General features: G+C 39.5%; 1 protein-coding gene across 2 annotated transcripts in view; it reads left to right on the top strand.

Moving 5' to 3' along the window:
• Window positions 1–23,078, top strand: part of glis2b (GLIS family zinc finger 2b) — a 36,803-nt gene that overhangs the window by 8,113 nt on the left and 5,612 nt on the right. For both annotated transcript variants that reach the window (XM_028456047.1, XM_028456046.1), the window contains exons 2-3: window positions 21,644–21,845; window positions 22,765–22,895. In XM_028456047.1, coding sequence (XP_028311848.1) covers window positions 21,668–21,845; window positions 22,765–22,895 — 309 coding nt within the window. In that variant the 5' untranslated portion in view covers window positions 21,644–21,667. The remainder of the gene's footprint in view (window positions 1–21,643; window positions 21,846–22,764; window positions 22,896–23,078) is intronic.

Raw genomic sequence — 23,078 nt, 5'->3', positions numbered from 1 at the left:
TTTCTAGTAAGACTTTATTTTAATTAAAAATAATGAAATTTATAACATATATATTGCCATTATGAGAAAAAAGATATGAATTTTAGTCTATATTGCCCAACCCTAGATAGTAGTTATAATAATAATAATAATTGATTAACAATAAATAGTAAATATTCCAGAGCTGTAATGGGTGCTGTAAATCTGTCACCAAAATAAAATAAAATGTAGAAGAAAACATGAAGTAGCGTGACGTGAAGTGGATGAATCTGGTTCCAAATTAATAAAGAACTTGTGCATTTTCCAAACAAACGAGCCCACAAGGTAATATGTTTTTAATCATGTCTTCATTACAATGAGCCATAAAACAATGACGAATGTAAATTCACATAAATAATCGAAACAAATCAGATTCAAAATGAAAATGAAACTCTAAAATACCACTGAATGTCTCTCAGCTATCATCCCAGTCCCAGTTCAGAACTTTCCCCACTAAGTCTGTTCTCACTAATCACTAACATGTGTCAGTGCAGTGACACACTGGCAGTGTAATGTGTTAGTGAGTGTGGCGTGATGGCAGCTCGTGGGCCCATACATTAGGAACAGACAATGCAGACACTTACACAGTTTGACTCATGCAAACATGCAGACCTACACAGACCAGTGCAAACCACTCTGTGCTCTTTGGCTAGCCCAGCTCACGCTACGTGCATTTTTTTCCAGTTAAACTGTAACCACTAATCTCCTCACGGCCTCTGTGCTTCCTCCAGGAGCAGACCATTCTCCTATCCCCGGGGTGGGTTATTTGGGGGAAATATTTCTTAAATCACCTGTGTGGGACTTTTCAAGGGAGTTTTCTTTTGTTTTCTTTTCTGCCACGATTCTACGCGGTGACGTTCACGGGTCATTTCATCTGCTGCGAGTCTACAGGCCTGCATTTCCAAAATAAACACAGACAAACTGAGTGCCTCAATCCAACCGCCCCGCCCTGCCTCTTCTCATGCACTTTAATGTGCCTTCTGCACTCCCCTCTCTGTGCTTCCATCATGAGAACATTTTTGCTTGCCTACCCCTTCAGACATTATACAGACCCTATAGCGGTAGAGTGCTGCGGATAGATTAAAGTTGGATAAAAAAAAAAGAAAGAAGAAGAAACGTTTGAATTGAAAAGAATGAGATGGAATGGGAGGTGAAAGGACATTTCATTTCAAATATGTATCCAGTTTGACACTCTTTAGGTTTAAATGAGCCACGAGGCATGCTTTTGAAGGGTCTCGCCACTGCAGTTCAAAGGGAGATACAGCTGTTTTATATTATTAGTGATGTAGTTGGTCAAAACTCTGGATTTTTTATGTACCTTTGTCATTCTAGCATTTTAGTGTGGCTGAGATTTGAACGCGTTTGAGTGTTTAGAGGTTATATTAGAGCTGCTTTGCCATTCGGTAACAGAAGAAGAAGAAGACAGAGGTGTTTTTTCAGGACAAGGGAAGGACGGGTGGAGGCATTTCTGAGCATCAAGGAGGACTCTCATGTCTAGGCCTGGCTCTGTCTGGGCACATCCAATCCTGTCAGCAAGCTTCCACATTTTGCCCCTTCACCCCCTCCTCTATCCTCGCTTCTCCCCTCCCTCTTCTTCCTCATTTCCAACTTTCTTGGACTTCCTCCTCCTCCTCCTCATTTCTAACCCTGCCTTTTTTTCTCTCTTCTCTTCCTCTCATTTTCATCTCCCATTTTCCATGAGCTTTTTTTACCTTTAAAGCAATGTGTGCACATTATATAAATCATCTTATACATGGCAGTAAAATAGTGAGCCAGATAGAATAGTTGCGCCTGTGAGTGTTTACGTTCTCTGTGGCATTGTAGAGACGTTGCCAGGGCTAATTTAATACATATGGCTGTTTTATTTTTCTCATGAAGAAGCCTTATGTAATTTGGGAATGTTTGAGGTTAGAGTTAGTGAAATAAAAAAGTAATTCTGACCTCAGATGCTTCCAGAAAACACTCTCATTAAAAAGTTAATTAGTTCTGTCAATATTCTGAACATTGCTACGTCCTTCCTCTCGTTCAATGCTTCTCTCAGTCATAATGCACTCGGCATTTCTTCAAATTAATGTAAATGTAATAGCGTATACAGAAGCGTTAATATCACCACGACCTTCAACACTTTTCATATTCTCCCACTGGCTCATTCTTTATAAACCACCAAACCTTTAAAGCGCATGCGTTCAATGTGTTTTGCCAAACAGCAACGAGAAGGAAAGCAGTTCCAGATTTTTGCTCGACGTGCCAACGAATTGGAATGAGGAGTTTGGAGCTGCTCTGTTATGCAGCATTATGTTCAGCTCTGTCTATCGCCATCTCCGTCGTCCTCCATCTGTCCCTTTGCATCTGTCTCTTTTTTGTCTCTCCGTCTCTTAGAGGGAGGGAGAAAAGATGAAAGCTTTGCAGGGCGGAGCCTGTTGCTTAGTGGAGTTAAAACACAGGAGTATTGACACGAAAAAGGGGGGAAAAAATGAAGAAGAAAGGGAGACAAAGGGAGAGAAAGAGAAGATTGTCATTTTGACCAGTTTTTAAAGGAGATCTGGTGGGCGGGGTCACTGAGTGCAAGGCCTCTGTTGGTTGATGGCTGTGTTTATTTGTACAGTTTTGTTAGAGGTATAGCTGACTGTATATGGCAGAAGTCGGCAACTTTTATCACCCAAAGAGCATTTGGACCCATTTCCGTCAGAAAAGAAAGCATTAGGAGCCACAAACAAACATTTTTTTACCTTCACGCTGTGTATAAACAAACTATAGTGTGTTGCATTTATAAAATTAGTTAACTGCTACAGAGAGAATGAGCTTACATTTGTGTACAGTATGTAACCAAAATATTTTGAACTCCGGGAAAAAAAGACTGAGTTGAAGGTTATCTTTGAATAACACACTAAATGTCCATTTCAGTCTTTCTTGTATTTAAGAACAAAAGGCCCTAATTCTGTTTGATGTGTACTTAGCGAAAATCTGTGGGTTCGAACCGCGAGGTTTACGTTATATGGACAGTGATCGAGTCCTATACCCGACATAGATTCCTCTCCACGTTAAAGTCAGTCTGAATCCCCCGTAAAAAATGAATACACACACCACAGAGAGCCACAGCAGAGGGATGAAAGAGCCACGCGTGGCTTCTTAAATACTAAATGTTCACGGTTTCACTTTAATTAGAGGGAAGGATAATAACGAAGGCTATCAATAACTTCAAAAGGTAGGAAATGTTTACGTTTCAACATACAACACTTTATTTCTCCTAATTTATGCAATTGCTCTATTTTCATTACACTTCATAGGTAATTATCTTCTTATGAGCTGCTAATAACCAACTTTGACCTGATCGTATAACGTGTAACATTTGTAAAAATGTAAAAATTATGTCGTATTTTACAAAAAACTACCTTTTATATATAACATACAAGTTACCATACAACAAATCTACAGCACTTCTAAACATTGGTGTGTGTTTTAGTGAAAATAAACATTTGAAGATGGTAATTTAATACTGAAACGTTATCACGTGCAGCAGTATTTAACTCTACTAAGTACTACTGTATTTACATCTGTCATATATTTAACTTTGTGAGTTTGAATCCTGGAAAGTAAATCAGATTTTAGACGGTGCTCATTGGTGACTAGAGCTCCTGAGGGCCCCGCACATGGTCCACGCATGCTACCTGGTGCCCGCTTGCACCGTATTGGTGACCCCTGCTCTGGTATATGGGAAGGGAATATTACAGGTGCTCCTTGCTCATCATGTGGAACCACACCCTCTTACACAAACATAGTCCACTAATTACTCTGCTGTTTTATGTCTCTTCCTGTTTTCCTTTTTCTCTGCCTGCTAAACGGCGGCTCTGCTTTTTTTTCTCTTCGTCCTTTGTCCATAAAATGCACTTATGCACTCCATAGGACTCACACACGCCTGTGCACGCTAATGGAAACGCACCGTTCTCCCTGCGTGGCCTTTTCTAGCCGCAGCATATTGAGTATAGGCATCACTAGAAGCCATTAAATCAGTGACTCGACCACGCAGCGGTCATCAGCTTCACCCAGCAGTAAAGAAGACACCCACCAGCCCACACCTTGCCTCCAGGAGGCCCTGTTGCATAAAGCGGCTGCAGAGATCATCTTACACCGGCTGTTAGAAAAGAGGAGCTGCTTCCCAGGGTTTTTTTTTTTTTTGCTACTAACTCCCACCTCAGTGAGCTGCGAGCAAATGAAAGTGGCAGGGGTCTGTGTGTACATGTGAAAGAGGTTTGTTTCTCATGCGTGTGGTGCCATAATATCCCCGTCCAGGAAATGACTGTGAGGCAGACGCACCCCTCCCAATGCTGGAGCGGCTACCACAGTACTGACAACTGAAATACCCAACCCACAGCCAGCTAGCGTGCTCAGGACCCTGTGTTTGTGCGTGTGTGTGTGTGTGTGTGATATCCCATTTCAAACTCAAATCCCAACCTGGAGTTAAGGTGTGGTCACCAGAGGCTTTTTGTGCTTGTGTGTGCTTGTGTGTGCTTGTGTGTGTGTGTCTGTGTGTGTGTGTGTGTGTGTGTGTGTGTGTGTGTGTGTGTGTGTAATATGTAGGCAGGTGCCAGTTCTTTGCATTCCTAAGCTGACCTTGTGCTCGTAGGTGCTGCCTGCCTTTAGGGAAGGTCTGCATCTGCAAGCCTTGTAAATCTGCAACATGTGCGTGTGCGGGTAACAAACAATGACTGTTTTCACCATTGGAATGGTGACAATTAACTCAATAAATACATAGATAAATACATGTTGAAGAAGTTTATTAAATGATGCGGATTATAGGTTAAAAAAAAAAAAAGGTGGATACTTATTTTCAGCTGATTCAAAAATCAAGAAGTCCCTTTGTTTAGTGACAATACATCACAGACACAAAGGTAGAAAAATAATAATAATAATAATAATAATAATAATAATAATAATAATAATAATAATAATAAGAGAATACTCAATTCATCCTACACTTGGGACATTCAGGGTAACAGGATTCTGTTCTTTCTATGGAATAATTCTGTTCTAGGTTGTGGAACTTGTTGGATGACTATTTAAAAACATGTCATACTATTGTCCAAATTAAACATATGTATAAAAAGTTGATAAACTTCAGACATCTGTGAATAAATAATTTTATAAAGTTGTACCTGTTATAATGTAAAAAAATGATCGGCGACCATCCACTTAGACATTCTTTTGTTTAACAAAAAGGGGCACGTATAATAAGACTCGGTCTCCAACATGCTCCTATTCTGACATGTGAAAAATACTGACTGTCAATTATAATGCTGATATTACGAACCGGATTACATTATTATCAATATGACCACCACAATGTAGCATGAAGGTCACTGGAGGGAGCGTTTTCTTGACTGTGCTATTGAGCACGATGCTTCTATTATATTGATTCAGTATGTGTGTAATGCATGTGTCATGGTGACGTGCGTACTGAGACGATGGAGGAGTGATTGTGAACAAAGACAATATAGAAAGCCAAAAGTGTTCAGCCACTCCAAATAATTGAATTCAGGTATTGCTATTATGTATTGACATTTGGTGTAAAAATCCATCACCTATAGGCATAGAGATTGCTTCTATGATTAGTAAAGACTTAGGTCACTCACAAGCTCTCTGAATTAAAGCATGCTAGCCTGTGTGCTGTGTAATACATGTCGTTTAACTAATATTCACTTTAGAACAATTTGAACATCATTGTACATTAGTTTTCAATATCAGTTCACTTAAAAAATTCTTGATTTTGTTTCCAATTTTTGTGAGAAATTGCAAGATTTGTGGGAAAAATTAAGAGTTCCTTCCATAATTTCCAAATGAAAATTACTGGATTCATATAATATAAAGGAAAAATGCATACCCCTAATAATATTGTAGAGTTTTATTAAATTGGTGAATTTGAGATATCTACAACTGGATTATTTGGTAATTTACACAATAATTCATGTTTTCTTTGTCATTTTTACTTTCTTACTGTGAGCCAAATTGGATGCGCTAAAGGGCCAGACTTGGCCCCCTTGAGTTTGACACATGTGCCCTTAGACAAACGCTTTCAAAACTTATGTTTGAGAAATTAGAAATTTAAAACACTCCTTAAAACCTAACTTTTTAAACTTGCTTTTCCTTAACCTTTCTTTTACTTTCATTATTTCTTTATTTTTTATTTTTCTGTATTCTGTAAAGCGACTTTGAGTCCCCAAAAAAGTGCTTACTAATAAATATATATATATATATTTTTTAAAACAGTTGGCATGGGATTGGTAAATTTGTTTTTATTTTTTATTTGTAAAACACTCTCACACTTTGTCTCCAACTTTTGCAGTCAAATTGTTTTCCATCAACGAAGATTTGTTACATGTTTATTAGTCTTCATTGGGATTTTTCTTTTTTTTTCCTACATTTTGATATCGTATCGTGTAGGGATGTAACGATTCACTCAACTCCCGATACGATTCGATTCACGATACTGGGTTTACGATACGATTCTCTCACGATTTATTTTACAAAATGGGACTGTATATAAATGACTGAAAAATATTCCTTTATTTTTTTTGGGAAAATACTATACTATTTTTCATTGTCAAAAGAATCCCTTGATAAACTATTCAAAACAATGCAATTTAACTAAAAATAAATCTTGAATGAAATAAATAAAGGAATAATACAAATGAAGAAGAAGCTCATTATTTAACTTCTGGTTCTATAGTAAACAATACAAAACTGCATAATATTTCTTTTTCTTTTTAAAAGTGCAACTGAAAATCTATTTTGTGCCTTAACAATTGGACTAAAAAAACAAACAAAATTTTTTTTTTACTGTATTTAGGTCAGATATTTGTTTGGACCAGCAGAGGGCGCTGGTAACCCTGTGGTTGGTTGGCATGCAGATACTTTGCAGTGAAGAAGAGATGCTATGCTAGCAGACAGAGCTAATAGAAAAACGTGACTTTTACAGATATTCACGTAATATTACAGATATTCTTTCGGTGCTAAAGGGGTAATGAATCATTTATGAACATGTTTAAGAGTAGAAGGCGGCCAGAAAGAAAGTATTAGCAGATTTGGCTCGACGCCAACACTTCTGGGAAAAAGTACTGCGATTCAATTTTCACAGCATCGATGTGAATCGTTATACCTATGAATCGATTTTTAACTGCCTTACGATTAATCGTTACATCGTGAGTATTTCGTGTCTTGAGCCCTATATCGTATTTCATATTGTATCGTGAGTTTGGAGTTTTGTTACATCCCCTATATAAGTCTGAATGTTTCACTTATTTATTTATCATTTAAGTGCTCCTTCCACTGTTTCTGACACTCGTTGTAAACACTTGTGCGTCTTCAGCTTCACAGAAATAGTGGAGAATTAAAGCCTCAATAATCAAAACTAAAGCCAACAGAGACAAATATCTGTTGGCTTTTTAAAGCGAGCCTGAGGCTAGCTGTTAGAGCTGTTAAGGTGTTGTTGTGAGTCAGCTGGAATGACAGTATTCCGACTGCGTGGGGGTAGCAAAGCATTACTTCCGATATGCAGATTGTATCCAGCAGTCCAAACATACACAGCTGTTCAGTGGGCTGATGAGAGGAAGAGAGGTGGGATGCTGCATTTTTCCTTCATCCACAAACACCGACATAAAAAGTGACGATGCCAAACACACCACACTATATAGACACAAGCATATCCAAGTTTACCTTAAGTTTAGTCAGAAATGATTATAAAACAGCAGTAAGTGTTTATTCCAGTACTTTTTAATCTGTATCATACAATGCTTCCCTCCCTTTTTCCATTTGCTTCATTCCTTTGCCTCCCTCCCTCCTCTCGCCCCTACTGTTGCCTCCCTACTGTGTGTGTGGAGGTGACGCCCCTGCTTTGGCTGCAGAGCCAAATCCAGACCGTGATTGCACACAGGAGTCTAAGGATTGCATCACTGGCTGCAGGGAGAGGCCATGGTAATGGACTAAAGTTATGCTTTACTGGTCGGGGAACGAGGGATTCGGGAATGTGAGAGATGGCGATGAAAGAAAGGGGAAACTGATCGCAATATGGCAGGAAGGAAGAGAGACGCAGCAGGTTTTTGGTTCTGTGAAAACATTGGGGAGTTCAGTGCACCCAGCAGACTGCAGGAGTCTCAGCTGAGTGGTCTGGGTGGGGATGCTGATCACATTTCCTGTATGTAAAGACAAGCCGGGCCTTCTCTCTTCCCTCCACCCCTCTCCGATGGTGGCTGGCCTCGTGCTGCGTTTTTAGGCGCCTGCTACCCTTTGCTGCACTGCAAATCAGCTATGTTGTGAAATGCCCCACATTACTGTAACATTAGTCACCCCTTTAAAAGCCTGCACTACAGCTTTGTGAAGATTCTTTGATTATTAGTTTTGAATCGATTCACGGCCTTATTACTCAAACCGTCGCTAAGTCATCATCCTCATTGGGTTACCTTCTTATTTTTTCCACCGCCGATCGCTGCCCTGATGGGACTGTGTGGATTGAAACTGTTTTAGTTCTTTAAAAACTTCTGGTGCCCATCTGTATTTGAGGAGGAGTCTGTTGAAGAAGAAAAAAAACAACCAGTGACTCAAAACACATGTTGCTGCACGTGGACATTCAGTCCAATATTCTTCACATTGAATACAAATGACTGGGAAGTCTAATATGTATGACTGTGGCTGTGCCAACATGCAGCCACCTTCTCATGCAACACCCCGCTCTTCTTCTATTGTTCCAATGAAAACAATGTTTCTCAGTTCTCACAGAAACACACTGATATATCAATAAATAACCAAGTCTTCAAATAAACTGATTACTCTGTTGTTGCTTCATCCATTTCGACGTAGCCTTGCTTTCCCACTGACTAACTCACTCACTCCGAGTTGACCAAGGTCACTGTGTCGTGTGCTAATCTCTGGTTTAGTAGGCCATGAGGCTTAATGACACAATGTGAAATCTCAGTCAGCTGTCTTTTTATACATTATTCAGTGCCTAATCTGATGGAATGGGAGACCACGGGAATATGTCGTTCTGCCATGTGTGGTCTTATTTCATTCATGTTTAACACTGAGAGTAAAATACTTCAGTGTCTGATTTAGGCAGGTCTGTCAATATCAACAGTGTGTGTTGTAGGAAGAAGGAGCCGACCACATCCACAAGGGAAAAGATCACCAACCATTCACAGAGTGGAAATAGACCAACAGAGACTCACTTGTATCGCTTTCTGCTCATTTACAAATCTTTTCACTGCATGCTAAGATCATTTTAGTAGAGCTTTAATCAATATTTGGGTGAAATTTATTTATCTTCGGTTGATGAAGTTTACTTTTCTGTTAAACATTTGATAAAGTTTAACCTTTTAGAGCGAAAACCAGATTATCTCATTATCTGGTGCCATTAAAGGTGCAGTCTGCAACTCTTATAAAAGTGACTTTTTGTCATCTTTGCTAAAGCTGTCACTATATAAGGACAGCTTTACATCAAACTAGTGCCAGAATGCACCGCGACCGAGCAAAAAGAACCAATCAGAGCCAGGATTGTGTTTGATGGACTGTCTGACAGCTGTTGCTCACAGGCCCCGCCCCTTTCCCAGAGCTAGAGTGCAGTCTTTTTTACAGTGTATAGTCTGGAGGAGTAGAAGATGGAATTGGCGACTTTTCTGCTTGAAAGGTAATTACTGCTGCTTGGTTTACATCATGTTTGATTTGTAATTGTTACACTAGAACTCTGTGGTGCATGTGTTGTTCATACGCGCGCAGCAGCCTCCGTGTGGGCTGCTGTAAGTGACACTGTGTTGTTGCTGCTGTTGCTGAGGTGTGTGCACATTGAGAGAGAAGCGCTGCAGTAATATGCTTTTAACAGAGCATGTTATATTACTGTGATGTTGCTGTCGGACTAATGTTAGCTTGTTAGCTCCTCTGAGGGAGGGATTTGGAAAGTTTGGAGGCAGGACAAGAGAGCAGCGGGGTTTAGGGAGAGGGATCTGACAGTTGCGGACTGCACCTTTAAGCACTCATAAATCAAAAACAAGATAAATTTCACTTTATTTAATTGAAGACCCTATTTACAGCGGTTGTACTTTTGCATGAAATCATTGTAAAAGTTTTCATCACAGAATTGTTTTAAATCAAGCATAGAGTTAATGTAATGCTCTAATGATTAGAGCATTAGAGCAATAATCTAAACAATGTTTAGATTAGAGTCTAATCTAATCTTTTTTTGCCCAATGAACCTCTTGCCCTAGGTAACCTTGGTAACTGTTTTAGAAGTTTTGATAATATAGAGAGAAAACCAGATTATCTCATTATCAGGTGCCATTAATTACAGGTAAATCAAAAACCAGATAAATTTCACTTTTAATTTTCTTTATTGAATTTAAACCTTATTTACAGCGGTTGTAATTTTGCATGAAATTATTGTAAATGTTTCCATCAGCCAATTGTTTTAAATCTAGCATAGAGTTAACATAATGCTTTAGCAATAATCTAAAAAACATTTAAACATTTTTTTGCCCTATGAACCTCTCTGCTACTGTAATTGAGCCATTCATCATGTGTTTCTAAAGTTTTGGCTTTCCAGCTGTTCTCTCTCACTTCATTGTTGGTCAGTTGCTTATTTGACAAAAAAGATCATATGATATTAACATTGGTGAAGATTTTCTAATTCCTCCGTTCAATGCTCACCCAACTCAATCACTACCACTGTAGTTGCCAAGCAAAACGTAGAAAAGGTTGTTTTTTCCCCGAAGGGTTGTTGATCATTCATGCACGGGTAACGCTATAAGCTTCCATCCTCCCTTTCTTTTGTCCTCTATTGACTTCAAACCACTCCATCAGCCCGCCTCCTCTGTTCTGTGTTTTCCTCCTTTTCTCGCTATTGAAGAGAACGAGGGACACATGACCAGTAGGCTGACACTAACCTGTCTCACAACTGTCTAAGCTAAACTCACGCTCCCTATTTGTGGGTAAAAAATCCAGTGTTTTTTGCTGCATCATGATAAGGAGATCTGACATTGAAAGATTAGAAAGCAACGTCCTCAAAAACACTTTCTGCAAGGAATTCTTCAGTGTCTGAACTCTGTGGCTTGAGGCCACTGGTAGCTCACCAAAATGTTTCCTGGTGCATTCCTTCCCTCTTTCCCTCTATCTAAACTTTCTCTTTTTTTGCTTTGCTTCAAATGCATTTTCTTGTTTTTGAAAGACTTTCAATGAAGGAAAAAAACAAGTTTCTCCCTGTGCTGAAGCTTGTGAACACGTGTATCCCTCTGGCCCTGTTATCCAGCTGTTCTCCATAGTCCTTCCCAAGTGGCTGCATGCTCCTATTACATAATGCTATGTAAGATCCGGTGTGGTACTTTCTGTGGCAGGATCACAGAACTGCATGCTTAGGCCAGTATGTTAAAGCGATATATTATGAGTTAGGTTTGGGCTAAATAACGTCACAAAAAATGCAAAGCTGGGGTGAAGTGAAAGCTTAAGGCCAGAGAGGAGGGACATAACGGAGGTGGATGATATGGCATAGAGAGAAAACGTAAAGAAGTGTGACATTAAGAAAATGAAGTAGCTACTGGAGAGGAGCCAGAATAATAGAACGGGAGGTTTTCTTTTCTGTCTGAGGATGTGATGAGGACAGAAGCAGAAAATAATCCTCTTAGCGGTGAGTGTTTGTGAGTGGAGTGATTGTGTGGGGGGTGGTAGTCAGTGTGCATCCAGACGCTGTGGTTTGGGTGTGTGCATGTGTCAGCAGTGGTGGGGTCAGTCGTAGTTATAGCCTTAGAAAACGTCAGCAACGATCCAAGGGGCGGGGTCGCAAATCTCCCCGTTGGATTCTGTTTTCTATTGTCAGTGAAGCAAACGCACAGATTAATATACCTTTCTTACCTTAGCTTTAGTCTTTTTCATTATGTAACACCTACTCTACCTGTTTAACCCTCACTAAATCAATCAATTCTTACTGGTTACCGCCTTGGAAAAGTTTCGTCGACTTTGTCTTTCTACTTCCTCGCCTGCTTTGCAGATGCAGAGTCCATCTGTGAGGGGTCAGAGGTCACACCACACCCAACACTTAGTGAGTTTTTACCTTTGATCCCATACTTTCCACCTGTTAGATTGTAAAACCAGCAGTTTAAGCCTGAGCTGTAAAGTATCTGTGGATTCTTACATTTGGATCATTGGTACTACACATCCTAATACATAAAGACCGAGATAGCTTTAGTGAATTAAACGGCATGAATAAAACCTACCATCATTTGATTTTATATTTAATTTTGTTTGATCTTTTTATTATGATTACTTAAATTTAATTTTGAGTAATAAGAGGCCCACAAAAGCACTTTAATGTCAACAAGATTTTTCTCCTTGAACATGATACAGTGTAACTTAATTTAATAATTGGGTTGAAATGACAGAACTTCAAACCATAGCTTGTCACTTAGTTTCCTTGCATATTTCAAAGATAATGGTTAGAAACTGGATATTCCCCAAAGAAACAATTCAGGAGGAGATTTTATAGTGCTTACATTGCCCTCCATATAAAACTTTAGGCACAAATACTTTACACAGTAGAAATCATTCCCCATACACTAAAATCGAAGCATAACATATTATGCATATTACTGTGGAGTGGATTATTATTATTTGTGTTTAACAAGAACACATCATAATCGTGCTTTGATTCGAGAAAGTAAAACCAAATCGTTATCAATCAAGACTTGTGTTACGATCTGAAGAGTCTCTCCTGAAGACGGACTTGTTGAAGAAATGTGACTAACCAATTTTGGACTCTCTTCAGGCGGTTAGGGGCTAAATAAAGTCCAAGAATAACCATATTTGTTACTAGGGATAGACCCATATGAACATATTTTTTTTAAAGCCGATGCCGATCCCGATTTTTTTCCCATCAGCCTTAGCCGATGACCGATACGGACAGCCGGTTTTCTTGAGCCGATATTTGGAGCCAATACTACTTTTGCTCCTTCAATTTACATCATAAAAATTACACAATGATGATAACAAATGGTACGAGTCTCAATTTTTAAAAAAGGAAAGTGGAAGTGAGGTAGAATGACAACAGATAAAACATATTTAACAAATATTAAAAACAGGTGATGTAGAACAAGAACAAGTAAAATATATTTATGCTCTCTGTAAATAATGCGGATCGGCGAACGCAGCAGCCCGCATCGGCTGATGCCGATACACGTAAAAATCGGCCGATAATATCAGCCTGTGATGTATCGGTGTATCACTATTTCTTACCGTATTCGACCAACGTAATCAAGTTTCTCAAAAGATCCATCATTTGCGAGACGGCACCTTTTTATTGTTTCTGAAACTATTTCCTGCTTTTAGCTAATGCTAATACTCCTGATTTTAGCTAATGCTAATGCTCCCAAGTACCTTTGTGATCACTATAGGGTTTTTGCGCCACAGGCTCAGACTTTATAATTTAATCAGGTTTATATCTTAAGCAATTTTGTTGACAATTGACAAAAAACGTAACTTGTTTTAGCTAGTTAAACTAAACTAGTGTACGAATACAGTATTTTTGCCAACATGATCAATGATTTAACACACCATCTAAAATCACAGATATAAAATGTTCTGCTCCAGCACTTCTATCCATAGGTGACTGTGGTTCACACTCCAACAAAGTAACCTACTGTTGCTGATTATAGTTCTCTGTTTGAGTAACATCACTTGACCAAGCCTTTTCTAACATTCCACACCACAAAATAAGTAATAAAAGTATGTAAGATTTGTGCTGATATCGTATCAGATCAATATCGGTATCGGCCGATGCGCAAGCCTGCAATATCGGTATCATATCGGAAGTGGAAAAGTTGTATAGGGCAGCAACACATCATGGCTTGTTCTTCTTCTGATGTGATTGGACACCTCTGGTACGACCCAAGGTGAATGATTTAGTGATTACAAGGCAATATCAATTCTGCATGTACTGTACATAAAAGATTTTATACGTTCCTAACAAAGGATCTTTTCATCACTGCCCACACACTACTGTAATTCCCTTAAGTTGGTATAATGTTATTAAAACCCCTTCAGTGGGGCGCTCACAGTTTATGGCAACAACTCCGAAGAAGAAAAAAAAAACACTTTTATGACTGTTGAAAAAATATTTAAAAATATAGAAGTTTAAAGACGTCCAATGATAATGTTTTTACTTCATATCTAGATAGTGAGAATCATCCTGCCTCTACAGTTACTGTTTAATCATGCTTGTTTCGTGCTTTTTAAATATGTGCAGAAATTATGCCAAAAAAATGATAAGTGTAGATTAAAGGCTTTGTCCACATCATATCTATTATTTAATATTCACCACAAAAAAACTTAAGCTTCTCTCAGGAGTTTTTTTTTTAGTTTGGAAGAGACTTTTTTAATAAATCATTCTGAATTATGTTTTGGCCTCTCAGTAAGTTTTAGACAAACAACAATGTGATGAAATGTGCTTAAATCCTAAAACTTTAGCCTTTAAACGATATGGCCTCGGACCTCCCTTTGTAAAAGAAAAGTCTTGTTACAACACTGTGATAATGGTAAAAAACTGCTGTTTTCTAACAATGTTCTTCACATAAGCGAGGCTCTTTTCGTTTTGTTTTTCTTTCTGTGTGCATGCGTTTGTGTGCGTGTGTGTGCATGCAAAATAAAGCAAGAGAGCAAAGAGCCCCGGGGAGAGATGGCTTACCTCCTACAGACCACCTCCCAGGGTCCCAGCAGGAGGGAGATAAAGTTACCGCCAAGCTCAGAGGGGGTCACACAAACTGTGTACACACACACACACACACACACACACACACACACAGACATATTTCCACTCTGCAAGACAGAAATATTGCTTAATAAGATTCAATGAAGTGTAACTTTTAAATGAATCTCTACAGCTAAGGTATTTTTATTAAATTGACTGTAATTACTGCGTTATGACACCATAAAGTGAGAGCTGATACCCCATCCTCCCCATCTCCACAGATCTGATCAGACTAAAGATCAGTGGGTCGAGAAAGGTCAGCCCTGATTCATGTGAGCTCAGCCTTGGGGCTTGGAGGTGTTAAGACACATACCCCATTTCTGACCTGATGGCCTCCTGTGTGACCTCACTCTTTAGCTTTTTTTCATTCCTCCTCTTCCTCAACTGGAATTCACCCTTCATCAAACACCAGCACACCATCAAAGGAACCAGGGCTCGAGCAATATAGTGGAGTAGGTGACAGAGGTTACTAAAAGAACATGCAACAAGCACCTCTTTGAAGACTCTTACTCTTTCACTTCCTCTTCACCCTCATATATCCTCACCGTGGCCCCTTCGGTCATCCCTCCTCTCTGTTTTTCTCCTGTTCAGCTGCTGTAGTCAATGTTTACTCAGCAAGTGGGAGAGAGGAGAGTCTCAAAGTGAGACAATGCAGCCTTTCAGAGACACCGTCGACCCCACGGCGCAGCAAGGAAGTCCGTACGGGGCCCAGCCAGCACCCCATCCTCAAACTTCACAGCCACCCGCCACAAAGCTTTACGCACACAGTCGCATATCACACTGACATGCACAACCAGAGCACGGCGCTCTTTCCTTCTGACTGTCATTCTGTCTCACAATCGCATTTTCCCTTTCTTTTTTTTTTTTCGCACTTACCACAAGCGTCCTCTCAGTGACTTGTGGCTCTTTGAAGGATAGTGACAAGATCCCATAACTCCAGTCCAAGACCTACTCACTGTGAATCACTTCCTAGCTTTTCTCTACTATTTTTCCGCACTAAAAAACATCATGGAAAAAAGTCCAGTATGGAAATCTTAGTCAGTTCACCTGGAGGTTGACTGACCATTTACAGTAACTGTTTAACCAATGAATAATAATTATCCTCAGTTTTAAGTTCCCGGATTGCTTGTCAGTAGAATTGGTTTTGTGACACAATTCCCTTTCACTTTGTGAGTATCTTCACTTGGCTTTACACTATGAGGATTTTTGGGCCGATCACCGATCAGTGAGTTTAAAAAAAACGATCACCGATCCAATCAAATGAATTCAGGTTGTTTTTTTAAGTACCAACCAAATTCCTTCAGTACTACCTGATACAAAATCCAACGGTACCATTTTTCGGGACCTAAACGCAGCCTTGTGATTGTGAGGTAGTGGAAGAATTGAAGAATTTCCATGCAGGACTTGAACATAACATTTGTGTCTGTGTGAATGTGCTGGTCGCTCAACCAGTGTGTGGAGTGAGGGAGCGTATGTGACCGGAGCAGATCAATTATAATCTGTATGCTGTTTTTGAGTGATTGGCAAAATAAACGTTGTAGCTGTTGAATTAAACCAGAGTCCCATGTCATACTCATTTATTTTAGTTCATCTTTCAACACCATAGTCCCCACCCCCGACCTCAGACAACACCTCCCTGTGTGCTTGGATCCTGGACTTTCTGACGAACAGATCACAGGTGATTAGAGTGAGAAAACACACCTCCAGCCCCTGCACCCTCAACACCGGAGCACCACAGGGCTGTGTTCTCAGCCCCCTGCTGTTCACCCTGTACACACGACTGTGTCCACACACAGCTCCAACATCATCGTGAAATTTGCAGATGACACGGTGGTTGTTGGTCGCATCAGCAACAATGATGAGCAAGCGTATACAGGGGAGGTTGGAAACCTGTAACAGTGGTGCCAGGACAACAACCTGCTCCTTAATGTCAGCAAAATCAAGGAGCTGATTGTAGACTTCAGGAGAGGACAGCAGAGGATTACACCCCACTGATAATTGGTGGGGCGCTGGTGGACAGGTGCCCCCAGGTACCTGAAGCTGCACATCTCGGAGGATTTAACATGAACAACCCACATAGACAGTCAGGTGAAAAGGGTGAGGCAGCGCCTATATCACCTCAGACAGCTGAGGAAATTCAAAGTCTCTGTGAAGGTCCTTCGGAGTTTTTAGTCCGGGTAACGGACTGTTTACGTTTCTACCCTCTGGCAGACGCCTTCGATACATCAAGGCAAACACAGAAAGACTCAGGAAGAGCTTCTTTCCTCATGCTGTCCGCCTCGTTAACTCCATTCTCCTCAGTTAAAAACATAAATCTGCACATTGCACTTCGACACCTCTGGACACTGTTTGCATTTTTCTATATTTCTATTATTTTACATTTTGTAGATTCAATAATCCTTTTTTTTTAAAACTAATTTACATTCCTATTTTACTGGACCCTGGACACTTTGCATACTTTACACGCTGACACTTAGAACTGTTTACAGTATTCTATTCCGTATTTGTATGTCTTGTGCATTCAAATAACTCCTTTTTTTTATCGTGTATTGTGTAATTTGTGTTCTACTTTGCTGTATATACAGTATGTATATTACTAAATTGAGTGCTTGTTATTGTTGCATGGCCTTGCGGGACAGTCTTTACATTTCACTACACATCTGTATTAGTATGTAACAAATAAAGATCTTGAATCTCAATGACTGCTGTAAAGCAAGGGAGTTAACCCTGAAGCGGAGGATAGCTTCAACTACAAGAGAGTTAGAGATGAAGCTGTGGAGGCAGACCACACTGGAACTATGTGAAGCCTCCTTCAGCATTAGCATTAGCTGTGTCACATAAAGCAAAAAACTCTTCGGTGTAAATGAGACGGATAAAACAATGCAATGGGAGCATCTACAGAAAGTTTCATCTCGACAATGACGTCATTGACCAAATCGATGAATTAAGACATAAAATGCAAAATATCGACCGATCCGATATAGCCGATCAGACATTACATTACTATCACTTTTTGGGAAAAACGTTTTTTTGCCATTATTAAAAGCAAGAAGCACATCATTGTATTATTATAGCATTCTTCATCTGTTTTTAATTTTACTTGACAGAGTTTATAATTTTTAAAGTTGAATGCCTATGGCTGGAGTTCATTGAGAATAGAATTTAATATAATTTTATTTAAATAGGGACGATACAATTGTACCAAGTTCCAATACAATGAATGCATCTGATATGTTGTACAAAGAAATTACTGATATCGCAAATCTCCAACTCTTGTCCTCGACCTAGCAACCTAACTTTGTAAATCTCCTCTTCCAAGGAATATTTATCAGCTTGAATTTTTGTGTTGGGTCACAGGTCTGTAAGTGTAGCTGCTCTGTAGCGTATCCACCTGGTTCATTTGGATAAGCTCTTGCAGGTTGTTTTTAATTAGATCAAACTAATAAAAACAAGTAGAGGAACACAAGTGTCTATTTATTTGAGATCTGCTTGATAGAACCATGATGTTTATCCATCTGTAAGTTCACACAGTCTGTTCCTATTTGTAATTGTATGTGTGTGCATTATGCTCCCCTTTATCTATGGTTGATTGAGTCTGTGTGTGTGTGTGTGTGTGTGTGTGTGTATGAGTGAGAGATGCCACGGCGAACCTGGTGACCTCCCTGCTCCATGCCTCCCAGACACAAGGGTTTCTCATGTGGCTTCTGGCCAGTAGCTCTCAAAGCCCACCATTCACTCCAAACCATAGCTTGTATGAGTGTGAGGATGTTTGTGTGCGGGCGAGAGAGAGGATGGACGAATTTACAGTTTCATTCATTACTTGTGCGTGCGTGAAGGCATGTGTTAGTGAGTGTATGCATTTGTGTTACCACTTTAGGACCATGTCCAGGACAAACCTAACCGTTCAGAACCAGGGGTGGACTGGGACAAAAATTCCACCCTAGCATTTAGTGTCCAGACCAGCCCACTACATTATCAGGGGACACCATGTAGAAGCTGTTATTAAGTCAGTGATGTTCAACATGTGGCTATTTATGTCTGAAATAGAATTATTATTCCCCCAGAAAACCTTAAAAGGGGGAAACTTATTAACCCATTTTTCTTTCGCCATCTTTCCTTTGTTCAATTTTTCATCCCAATAAGCTAATTTTTGCCCAATAAATACCACTTGTTTCCTATTTTCACTACATTTTTCCCCTTTTTGTTCCACATTTTTGCCCTTTTTTACTATTGTTTGCCACATTTTGCCCAATAAAGCTACCCTTTGCCTTTACATACCACCTGGTTCCTCTTTATTTGCCCATTTTTTGGCCCCTTTTGACTGCTTTTGGTCCATTTTAGCCACTTCACACTCTTTTCTTGCAATGTTTTTGCCACTTTTGGGCCATTTTTGGCCACCTGTTACCATGTCTGCCTCCACTCGCTCAACAAACAAAAAAAAAAAAAAAAATCAGCAGACCGTACCGGCCCACTTTGGGTCGACGGCTCACCGGGACGATGCCAAGCGTTTATTCAACATGGTCAAATGTATGGTTAAGGTTTGGTTTTGGCCTTTTACAATGAAAGAAAGTCATTGCAGAATCTTATGGGTTATTATTCCATCATTAATATGCATGGAATGCATCTAATTTGTGCATGGGCACATGTTTGCGTGCATCATTGTTTAAAGAGGTGATTTAGATCAGGAATATAGGACACTCCAACTGAGTTGTATCATTAAAAATGCTTTGATGTGCATGCATGTGTTTCTGCTATGAAGGAGCAGTGAACCTTAACTCATTGTGTTCAATGGCGGGCTTGGCATTATTTTACCAGCACTGTCCCAGCGTGACCGGCACTTGTTGTATAATCGTATAAATGCTGGTGTTGTAAGAAAAATCTCACACATTTACATACTTTACAGGTTCAATAATTATCTTTATAGCTTTCTTTAGGGTTAGGTGGGGTACAAACTCCTATATTGTCATCTACTTTGACTAATGGAGTTCATCTAAGGGTCCAGGGACAAGGGAAAACTAGTAGTGCTAATTGAAATGACAACTAGATGAAGCATTGGGCCCTCAGGCTGGGGCCAGGGGTCAGAGGAGGGAGGAGGTGGACAGAGTGGTACAGCTGGACTTGCAGGCCTGCAGGGTTGCTGGTGGGTCTCAGAGGTCTGTGGCGTCCAAAGGTGCACGCTGTGGGGGCGGGGGAGGGCTGACGTGACGCAGGGTAGGAGATAGTAGCTGTCTTAGGGGTGGAGTGACCATCTGGGTTGGATCGTAGACATTCCTCAGAAAGAGAGTGTGAGCAAAGGTCAGGATAGGAAAAGAGAAGGGGGATAGTGAGCTCTGGACGTGTGCGTGTTTGTTTATCTTCAGCTTAGTCAGTGTTTCGGTTTACGATGGTGGTTTGTGTGCCATTGTTGTAGAGTAACTCTTACCCTGTGGGACGAGGAAACATGAGTTGCTTCCAGTTACATTCAAATAAAGATTACCTCAGGTGTGGGAACCTGTTCATTTATTCAGTCAATTCGAAATGGATCATTTTGTTTTATGGTCCACAAATATTTATTTGTGACAAGGGACAATCGGTGTAAAGCCTAATCTGTGGTCCCTGGCCGGTTGATAAAAACAAAACACAGACAACAACAAAATCAGACAGCAAGCACAATAAAATACAAAGACTCAACAACATTTAGTTGAGGACAGACCAGAAATAAAGTGATCATTGTGGCTAAAGTGCATAAAGCAGACAATAAAGTGCTTTAGTGTTAAAGTGCACCATTTCTGTCCTAATTAAGACATTGCACCATGCCACTAGCCTGGTTCATTAGTGCTAAAATTATTGTACATCACCCTTGGCCTGGTTAGTTGTTAAAGTGCTAAAATTATTACACACAGCCCTATTGCACATGGTTAGCATTAAAGCTGCAATATGTAGAATAGTGAGGCACTCCACACTTCCCCCTCCCCTCCTGAAAAATTAACCAGTATTCTTGGGAACGCTTGCGTGCACGCGGACAACTGTGGAACTTTGCAACTTTTTTCTCCATAGAGACTAGTAACAAATGTAAGGACTTTATCTTGTGTTATTGGAGAGTTTTCTGACATTGTAGAGACATGAAGGCGTATATCACTCACTGCTGTGAGGACAGTAAGAGGCTCAGAGTCACAGCCGCTCCTCTCACACAAGCAGCTGCAGCCGAGCCCAGCTGATCAGAGCAGACACACTCCGTCCACACTGCAAATAAATTGGGTCTGTTCTTTCCACCTTATTTCATTTTTAATAAGCTATTTATTCTGTCTGTTATTACTCTCTGTCTCTCTGACTCGGGGCAGACAGCGCATGGACTGAAAGCCGATCACGCACAGTCTGCCGCATACGTAGCCGCCATTCCTCCTGAACACGTTTGTGCCTTTAATCTGTTGCTTCTCCACCTCGGTCTTCCTTTTTCCTCTTGCTTTGCCGTGTAACCCCTGTGCCGAAAGCCACATTAGAGACTTCAGCTGGAATATAAGCCATGAAACTGTCCATATTCTCAGATCAAGAACGTGCATTGACTTACATATTGAAGCTTTAATAGATATATTTATAGTTAAAGTGGTAATATTATTGCACATAGCCCTATTGTACATGGCTAGCATTAATAGATGTGTTTATGCATATTATTATTGCACCAAGAGAGAGAAAAAAATAATAATAATAATAATATTGCACAAAACATGCCTTTTTTTGGAGTATATTTCTAAATCAGTAATTTTAATTATACTTGACAAACAACAGGGAAATAATTGATGTACAGGGAGAAAATGTGCAGGAGCCTGGTTTGGACCAGGTTGGACTAACAATGCCCTCATGTGACTGTTTGTGCAGTTGGGAGGTCAGTGAGTTGTGGTCATGCTGTCCTTGGATGAGCCCCTCGACCTGAAGCTCCCTCGGCGAGCCAACGGAAAGGACAAAGGGGTGCGCTCCCCCCCCCTCTCCCCACTGCACCCTAAATGTGCCCACCAACTCCATATGGCTGACGACGGGACAGCAATGATAGAGCCAGCCTCACCAGCTTCTCCACACACAGGTTGGTAATAACGTCTAAATAATGTCCATCTATAGATAACTGCATGAAAAATATTCAAAATGCCAGCTTTAACCATTCATCTATATGAAAGATTATAAACTGCTGAAATAACATCATTTTTCATTTCATTAATTCAAAACTGCATCTTGTTTGCTAGTTTTGGGTTTTATCTCAGCCTTACTGAAAGTCACAGAATGAAATATATTTCATACACTATTGCCCATATGTTGATATCAGAATAAAGTAATATGAATAATTGTATATTGTATTTTGATGAAATTATACTCAGAAAACACTTTTTTATTTTTATAAGCTATTTGGTATTAGAGTCGATGAAAACACACCTTACACTCTTAATCATCTAATTTATTATCATTACTCTAAATATATATATATATTTCATATATATTCTTCTCAAGGTACATACAACCCATTTTTGTTATTTTTCAAACACGAAAACATCACACTATATACCCCCCAACACACATAGACACACACGCGCACTATATATATATTAATAATTTAAAAAAAAAAAAAAAAAACGTATGTGTATATATATATATATATATATAAACATACACAATAATAATAATAAAATTATATCAGACAAACAGGTAAACAAAGATAAAGTAAAACCAGTTTAAAAACACTTTAAATATATTTTTGCTAACTATTATTTCTCTCTTAATAACGGCTACTGTTAGCTTGCTAAATGCTACTGCTGCTGTAAAAAATAGAGAATTTTAGTTCTGGTACCTTTTTAAAGTCAATATTGTAACTTATCAAGTGATCATGCAAAAATAAGTTCTAGCATTGTAGTGTTATAATATGTTGTATCAATAATGGCATACAGCACATTTGGTAATTCCAATATTATCTTATTTTTTTATATTTTTTGTTCAATGTTTTTCTTTCTCAGGTGTGCACGTCATCTCTCATGATCAAACAAACACGCCCACCCCTCCTGCTATGGACCTCAGCATGTCTCCCTCCTCTCGCCAAACCCAGAGTTCACCAGAGATGACTAACGGCACCTACATCCACTCAGGAGTAAGTATGAAATGACCTGAGTTTAAGTCTATCTTATATTCTCTTACAATTTGTAATAATATAAATTCTCCAAAATTGTATTGAACGCACCGCTGTATTGGCCACATTCCAATAATTTTGCTATTTAAAAATAAAAAAATAAAAAAATCCACGTAAAGGCTGCACCCTATTGGCTGATGAGGG

The sequence above is a fragment of the Gouania willdenowi genome, chromosome 8 (genome assembly GCF_900634775.1).
Source record: "Gouania willdenowi chromosome 8, fGouWil2.1, whole genome shotgun sequence".
Classification (NCBI taxonomy): domain Eukaryota; kingdom Metazoa; phylum Chordata; class Actinopteri; order Blenniiformes; family Gobiesocidae; genus Gouania; species Gouania willdenowi.
The sequence above is the reverse complement of the archived record's forward strand: the minus strand, read 5'-3'. Positions and strand labels throughout refer to the sequence as shown.